Source organism: Protomyctophum bolini, assembly GCF_963924005.1.
Source record: "Protomyctophum bolini genome assembly, chromosome: 20".
Classification (NCBI taxonomy): domain Eukaryota; kingdom Metazoa; phylum Chordata; class Actinopteri; order Myctophiformes; family Myctophidae; genus Protomyctophum; species Protomyctophum bolini.
This window is the reverse complement of record NC_137881.1, coordinates 29,684,712-29,693,706: the sequence shown is the minus strand read 5'-3', so window position 1 is coordinate 29,693,706 and position 8,995 is coordinate 29,684,712. Positions and strand designations below refer to the sequence as shown.

At 40.7% G+C, this 8,995-nt stretch overlaps 1 protein-coding gene across 1 annotated transcript in view; it reads left to right on the top strand.

The window, feature by feature from the left end:
• The window catches only part of LOC308335746 (uncharacterized protein), a 56,348-nt gene that overhangs the window by 39,121 nt on the left and 8,232 nt on the right, over window positions 1-8,995 (top strand). The window contains exons 2-3 of the mRNA XM_080792919.1: window positions 5,688-5,864; window positions 8,620-8,719. Of these exons, the coding sequence (XP_080649045.1) occupies window positions 5,727-5,864; window positions 8,620-8,719 (238 nt within the window). The 5' untranslated portion in view covers window positions 5,688-5,726. The remainder of the gene's footprint in view (window positions 1-5,687; window positions 5,865-8,619; window positions 8,720-8,995) is intronic.

The window sequence follows — 8,995 nt, the reverse complement described above, 5'->3', positions numbered from 1 at the left end:
TTTAAATGCAGACAAGGTCAGTCTGTTAACCATGCACGGCTAGGACAATCTATGGTGTGTATTTGGAACACGCATGCAAGATCAGACTATTAATAATCATTCAATATTCAAACCAATGTATTCACCATATATTCACTATATTTGTGTGTGCTTGTGCTCCGGACAAGTGACTTGTGTGCCCAGACAAGTGAATGGGAAATGTTAGTTAGTAGCAAAAGTAGAAGGTACTCATTATGCAGAATGTCACATTACATGTTTTCAAATGTTGGAAAATAGGCAATATACAATCTCACAATGCAATTGCGACACAGTGTGAGCTGGTAGATGGGCTATTTTCAAATGGCTGCAATCTGTACAAATAGCTCAAAATGTTACTTAAATTAATAGTACTTATAGTTACGATCCACCACTACCTGGCGACCGCGTCCATATTCTGGGCATGTCATATACCAAGTAAAAATAATAATAAAATAAAATAAACGTTTCAATGATGCAAGTCAAACTGTGGCAACAAGATGTGAGTTTGTGTGTAGTGATGAAATGGGGACATTCAACAATAAATGTGGAGTGAGTATGGAGGCGATGTAGTTCCTCTTCCGAGTGCCAACTGCCTGCCAGCGATCATGCTCCTGATGCAGTCCTGCAACGAACAGCACCCTGTCCTGGTCATGACGCTCCTCCTGTGGTGGATCCTCATGAACAGCACCCTGTCCTGGTCATGGCGCTCCTCCTGTGGTGGATCCTCATGAACAGCACCCTGTCCTGGTCATGACGCTCCTCCTGTGGTGGATCCTCATGAACAGCACCCTGTCCTGGTCATGACGCTCCTCCTGTGGTGGATCCTCATGAACAGCACCCTGTCCTGGTCATGACGCTCCTCCTGTGGTGGATCCTCATGAACAGCACCCTGTCCTGGTCATGACGCTCCTCCTGTGGTGGATCCTCATGTAGCTCTTCCTGTCCATCCTGTGAAGATTGTTTGTGTTAGGATTGCACTTGTCTAAAGGTTTACTTTTTAAAGACCACTGTCCTGTTTTCCATAGAACGGCTGCCACACGGCGGAGAGAGACAATCTCCATCCTAACTTTTAAAATCATTTTAACTTTTGTGAACACCACAGATGTTTAAGTTGCTTGATTCAGTATTTAGATATTTAGATATTCATTTTATCAGACATATATGCCCCCTTCCTATACAAACCCATTGCAAATAAAAACCTTGGTTCTGGTGACTCATACTGCCCTCCTAATATGTGAGGGGCCGTGTCTTTTCAATTACTTTTTTTATTTGTGACTCCTGTGATGTGAATTATCAACCGAGTTAGTAGTTATTTATGGCATACCTGGATCATGTCCTCCACCTCCTCTTCATTGGCTAGACATTCATTATGGAGTACGCAGCAGGCCATGACACACAGCGGGATCAAGTCAATCCTGTTCATGTCGATTGATTGATTGATTGAATACTTTATTGAAAATATATTTCAAAAGGATAAATTCACAAGAAAGCTGTTAGGCTTGTTTCCATTGTGGTCCTCTTGGGGAAAGGGGAAGGGGAGCAACAGACAAAAGGTACAATACGGACAAAAACAGGAGGCAAAAAACAAACAAAACTAAAAACAAGAAACAGGACAAAATGCATATAAACTGACCAATAAAACTGGATTTCTATTCTTTTTTCCCCTTACTTTTTTTTCTTTTATCATTTATGCCATTTATCTATTCTACACTATATTTACACTATGTTTTCGGCCAACCATCTTTTTAATGTGGATTTAAAAATATCAAAGGAACTGGTCACCTTGAGGCTGGAAGGCAAACCATTCCACTGAACTGCTGCCGAGTACAGGAATGATGTTTTTCCCATATTGTTATGAAAAAGGCAGGGTTTAAAATCAGTAGGGCTCCCTCTGGTGTAGTGCCTGTGAGTATCACTAACTGTTGAAAAATAGTCACTGAAATATTTGGGTGCTACATTATTTCTAATCCTGTGAACTAGACACATTTTAAATTGGGATACTCGCTCCTCCACTTTAAGCCACCCCAGACTGGTGAAGTGGGCAGGGAGAAGGTGAGTTCTAGGATGCAACTTCAGGATCACTCTAACCAATTTATTTTGAGAGATAGATACTTCAGGCGGCGAAAGCGTCCTTTAAGGAGTGCAAAAGCCCTGTATACAGAATGTAACAGCACAGTGATAGTCATGTTAGAAGTGTCAAAAGGTATGAGACCTGCAGGATTGCAGTGATAGCTATTACACTATTTGCCTGTTAAAGGACCACTTCTCAACCTATCTTCATAGAATACGTCCATACTAATAATAATGATAAAATGGCACCATTTATTTCTGTCTGTCGCTGTCTGTGTCTCATAGGAGGGCTGTGGGCAGATCAGAAACCTGTCCACCAGTGACATCATCGTTAAGCAGATATTTTTTTTAAACAAGAAACTAAAATGTTTAGATTTGAATTATCGTGAGAACGATAATTCAAATCTAAACAAATCTAAACATCCATTAGCTTAATTGTATTCCCCATCGATGATGTCACTGGTGGACGGGTTTCTGAACTGCCCATAGCCCTCCTATGAGACACAGACCGAGTAGGAAAAAAAAGTGCCATTTTATTGTGATTATTAGTGAGGACCTATTATATGAAGATAAGTTGAAAAGTGGTGAAGTGGTCCTTAATATGTACCACAAACACCATCCTTTATAATAGAAACAATCACATCACACAAATGGACAAATTATTGCTAAACCAACCAGCGTGAAAGGTGTGAAGTGGTTGCACTAAATACGTGTGTCTGCCCTGTCATGGATTATATGGCGGGAATATGGGGCTCAAACATGAATATGAAGGGACAAATGGTTCAGAATAGAGCCATACGGTACTTTTTAGGAGTGCACAAATTTGCGCCTGTATTAGCAATAACAGGAGACATGGGTTGGGAGCCGTGTGAGATAAGGTGGAGAGGCAGCATGATGGCCTTATGGAACCGACTAATCAGAATGCCAGAGAACAGAGTTGCTAGGAAGATTTTCAACTGGGATGTATCAGTAAAAGGTGCATGGGCAAGTGCAATAGAGGACACTCTTGTACGTACTGGGTTACATGACAGTTTTCTAAATAACAGGGTTGTAAACATCTCAATGGTTAAAGACACACTTTATAGTTTATTTCAGAACAAATGGTCACAGGACATATTGTACAAACCAAAAACATTTGTTACGATAAAAAGCTGTTATGCTAGTGAAAAGTACGTCTGTGCCCCATTATCCAAAAGACAAAGATCCCTATGTGCCCAACTTCGTTCTGGGATCTTGCCCTTGCACCTTGAGACTGGGAGGTATAGAGGAGTTACAGAAGAAGAACGTATTTGCACCTACTGTGACATAAATGATATTGAGAATGAGTTCCATTTTCTTTTCTATTGCCCGTTGTATCATGAGCTACGTCAAAAGTTATTTAACAGATGTAAAAATATAGATTTGATGTGGTTAAGTGATGCAGAGCGACTGAGATGGATTTTTGAACAAAAGATATTTGCATTAGCAGAATATATAGAGAAAGATTGGGACATAAGGACAAAGAAAACTTATATGTGATGTATTATTTATTATATTATTTTATGATAATGTTTATTTCTGTTTTTGTTTTGATCAATTGTGTAACTTCTGTGTGGGAAGTGAACGTGAAATTGTTTATTTATGTTGTTGGTGTCTTATAATCCCGTAAGGGATGGGTCTTAATTGACAAGACACGAAAATAAAAATTCATTCATTCATTCATATAACTATTACAAACCTTTCAATGGTCGTCCTGGTGCCCGACAGAGCCAAGTTGCAATGTTGCTGCTCTAGGGTCAGGTGGCCATTATCTTTGAACCTGACCAACAACCACGGCTGTAGGGGGTAGGCAGGGTCTCCAATGATGTGTGTGTCGTCTGGCATCATCTGCTCAGGGTTGGCTTCAATTCTTGCAGCCAAATCGGACTCTCTGTAAACCCTGGCATCATGCACCGAAGCAGGATATCCACTGAAGCAGTCTGTGAAGGCCATGCTGTGGTCACAGACTGCTTGCAGGTGGATGCCGTGGTTTACATAAGACTCTGGGTACTTCAGGGGAGCCTTGATTGGGATATGGGTCCCATCAATGGCTCCAATCACTTTGGGGAAGCTATAGTTTTTACGGTAACCCTTTATGATCTCTGCTACCCTGGGCCCAGTAGGCCATACTATAACAGTTTTTGCGATCCGAGACAATGCTTTCAGGACTCTCTTGAAGCAGGCCTCTATACTGTTGACTTTGTCACATTGAAACAGTCACTGAGCCCCCTGCCGAGAAAGAAATATTTGTATTTGTCAATACAAAATGCAATACTTTGTGTGATTGATTGATTAACAGTATGCAGAATGGGTACATTTCAAACGAAAGCACAACTCAATACAAAAACTGTTACTGTGGACGACATCATGATAATACACTTGTTTACAACAGGGTCCACCATCAATTCATCAGAACATTTAGAGACGTACAAATATATACACAATTATCATATAAAGAAATTCTAAAGGGGAAAACATACATTAAGGGGCAACGGGGGTGGGGGGGCAGTTTTGAAGGAGTCAAGGGATTCACAATGGCTGTTGGTAGGGCGTTCTACATTTTGGTGGTATCAGTGTGTAGTTTGTGATTGAATGGACTCGTTGATATAGCTAGTAGTAGCTAATGAACTAATGAAGGTATAATATGTCACTAGGCTAAGTTACCTGAATGACTCCTGGTTGCCCAATAGCCACAGAACAATCAACAGCTGCTTGGAGGCTGGAATGGATGATCGGCCCACTCCATGTTGGTTGATCAAGTCCTTTGTGGAGCACATTTCAATATGGTAATTCAAAGTGCTTTACACAACATTAACCCTCCTGCAGCTTCTGGTTGGGCAGGGGCTGCCATTTGCAGCATATGTCTGTCCACCCTCTCAAGTCCTGGTCCTAATAGAAAAAATGGTATAATCTATCATATAGCCATGTATTGTCACTCACTCATATATGCAGTTAAAATGTTGGTGTGTAGCAGACGGGTCAGTCAGTCAGTCAGTCAGTCTTCTACAGTAGGCTAGGCTACTTGCTTGTGAAGTTGTGCTGCGTTTCTCGTTGGCTCTTGGCTGCAGAGACTCGAGTGTTAGTGCAGGCGTAGGATCAAAACAATCACAAACGTGCACGCCCCCTACAGGAAGATGTTTGGTTGTAAGGTTTTCGCGCAGACGAAATGAAAGCCTGGGTATCGAGGCTAGTTGTAAGGTGACACTGAACGCACTCTGTGACGTCACCGCCCCCCACACTCAACAAACTGACCACATTCCCGGTGCGCATTTCCGAACGCGCCCGTAGGCTACATGTCCGGCGACACCTCCACAGAGAGCCATTGCACTACTAAGTAAGAAGTTAAGAACTAACGTGGAGACGTGTCTGTTATTCTTTGTCAGAATAAAGCGAGGTTTCCAAGGACAGTTCTGGGTCCGTCTCATGTCTATTCTACACAACGCAGAGAGAGACAGATTACACCGGTTACAGCAGCTGTAACAGAAGAATGAAAGTGAAAGTGATTTATTCTTATTTTTGTTGCTGTGCAAATTCAGTAAACACAGTAAACAGACTACCCTCAGATTTAAGTATAGTCTTTCAGAAATTAAGTTCGTGTTGTTTGTACATCAGACATCGAGATGGGGAAAACTCAAAGTGTCTATGAGAGGCATGGCTACACTGTCCAGAAGAAGAACAGAAGAAGAAAGGAGAAAGGAGTTGTTGCTACTTCTAAGGAAGGTGACGAGGTTTTCATCCACGAGATCAAAATGTCACAGGTTAGTTCCTCCAAAGCTATTCTTCTATAGTGCGGCTGCTTAGCTCCTGAATACACAAGAATCGTTCAGTTTGTGATAAAAGCATGAAATTTGGTAGCCCCTCTCGGAACCCTACATAAAGCTTTTATGAAATTTGATGGTCGCTTTATGTAGGGTCCCTGGTCATGCTAAGATTTTCCAATGCGATTGTTGGAACGCGGATATACACAAACTCATCGTTTAGTCGATCGGCGCGGTATTACCACGCTTTTTCTTGTGTTCGTTTACGAATGTGCGAACTATAAGTACCTTACATACCTCTGATAAAATCTCCTGTGTCGCGGAAGCCGTTAAGTATTTTTAATCCATGTTTGATTAAAAATGCGCTTTGATTTCTTCTTGTTTATTTACCGTTTATTGTACCGCCTCCCGATGTGCGGTTGGCTTTGCGGGCTACGTCCCTGCCTATGATCTGCTCCGTCATAGCTGTAGCACCACTAGCTAGCCAGATAGGCGGTACAATGAGGTGTCAATAAACAAGGTAGGAAGAAGCGACATTTTTAATCAATCATGGATTAAAAATACTTAACGGCTTCCGCGACACAGGAGATGTGTCGGTATGGTATGTAAGGTACTTATAGTTCGCACATTCGTAAACCAACACAGGTAAAAATGGCGTAAAACCGCGCCGATCGACTTCTCCTTACGTGTTTACATTGTATTTGTGTGTGCGTAACTGGCGGCAGCCCAGCGTGAAACAGGACCCAATGTGTAAAGTAAACAAAGTGTCAGAAACTTTACTACATTCGGGTTCTGCTTGCGGGGCTAGAAATTTGGTACACTTATAGCCAAAGGCATTACCAAAAGATTTGGATGTGGAGGCATCTTGAATTTTCATCACGACGCCCATGGCAGCCATTTTTAAAAATGGCTGCAACAACAATGGCTCTCAATGATGACGTAAGAAAAATTGTCATTTGTGTAATCTGGTCCCAGCAAACCAGGCACAGATTTGCTGTTTTTCTTGCATACGCATCAAATGGTTGACGGCTGTCACGTTTTGGCACAAAGTAACCACAGTATACCGCTAATCAAATTACAACTACATACTCTATATAGTATATGTATATGTATACGTATGTCTTACGACATCATTTAGAGCTAGTCATACGTATACTATACACATAATCAGTAAAAAATAAAATAGCAAATTGTGCCTGGTTTGCTGGGACCAGAGTACGTGGTGTTTATATGTATGACTAGCTCTCAATATGTATATGTATGAGTATGACTAGCTCTCAATATGTATATGTATGACTAGCTCTCAATGATGACGTAAGAAATATGGTAATTTGTGTAATCTGGTCCCAGCAAACCAGGCACAGATTTGCTGTTTTTCTTGCATACGCATCAAATGGCGGGACGGCTGAGATGTGACAGTTTACAGCAGTCGAAAGTACTTGCGCGCTCTGCTTGTGCACTAGTTGGCCATTTATGGCCTACTAGTGTGCAACAAGCAAGTATGCACTCGGCAGAGTGCAGTTCTAGTTATAATTTATTATTAGTAGTTGTAGGCTAGTAGTAGTAGTAGTAAATTTAAAATGTAGTTTATTTTTATATTCATGAGTTTATAGGCTATATTACCATTGCACCTTATCATCTGAATAGTGTTGTTGTTGTTGTTGTTTTTGTACATAAGATGATGTCTGACATTTATGTTGTCTGAAATTACAAATTAAATACTATTAAGTAATGACATATAACCTCTCAAATTAGCACACGATAGACTTGTGATTATTTTTCCCCAGTTCTTGCATAGGTAAGAAAGAACTGGTAAGAAAAGGATTAGTTTAGGCCTACAGTTACTAGCCTATAATTGAAAAGTGTCAGAAGTTTAGAACCTTTGAATGCATATTGCATATGTTATTTATCTGTGAGATCATTTTAATTCCTTCCTTTTAGTCAGTATATATACGTATGTGACGTTATGGCGTATTGGCCATAGCATGAAATAATGTTCATCACATTTTAATCAACAGGATCCTGATGACGCTTATCAGAAGATCAAATCAATCACTGAAGTGGCAATAATCACGTTAACCCACACCCTCGAGTGTAATATTGCAATTCTACCACAGTTACCCTTAAAACTATTAAAATCGCTGAAAGATTTTTTTTTTTTAATGACAGATGTAGTCACTACGACCACAACCTTCACAAGAAACTAGCTAGCCTAGCCACCAAGTTTGCTAGCGCTCTGGGAGAACAGAGCAGCTGAATCTTTGTTTTGATTAGGTGGTGAACAGTGCTGGTTTAACCCACGGCTAGAAGGCTGTTTCAACCAATAAGATTGCTTCCTCGAAACGACCTGTGGTAGAATATTAATTCTACCACAGGTCGTTTCCACTTCAGTGATGCTTTCGGAACTCGACTCCGTGTCGTTCCTGACCGCATCACTGTCGTGGCAATAATCACGTTAACCCACACACTCTCGTGTAATATTGCTTAAGTAATGACATATAACCTCTCAAATTAGCACACGATAGACTTGTGATTTGTCCCCCCCCACTTCTTGCATAGGTAAGAAATGGTAAGATTAGTAGGCCTACAGTTACTAGCCTATAATTGAATAGTGTCAGAAGTTTAGAACCTTTGAATGCATATGTTATTTATCTGTGAGATCATTTTAATTCCTTCCTTTAGTCAGTATATATATGTGACGTTATGGCGTATTGGCCATAGCATGAAATAATGTTCATCACATTTTAATCAACAGGATCCTAATGACGCTTATCAGAAGATCAAATCCGAGACTGATCAGCTTAAAGATGCAAACCATCTGCATATTGAGAGCTACGAAAAATCATTTGAGGAGGGTAGGTTTACATTAGCGTTTTATTTTACCCCCAAATAATCACATTTGAACTGGAGACCCCCAACCCTGATTTAAGCATTTGGAATTGTAGGAGTTGAGGCATCGCTTCCACAGAGAATAGCAGATCTACAAGCTCATAACGTCTTTATTTTCTTTTTTAGGTAATACAAGGGTCTTTAGAAGTCATTAAATTGTCATTTCACTGTCATCTGGTTGAGAACCCTTGAATTAAGGAATGAACCTGTCTGTATACAAACTTCAGCAGACGAAACACTTC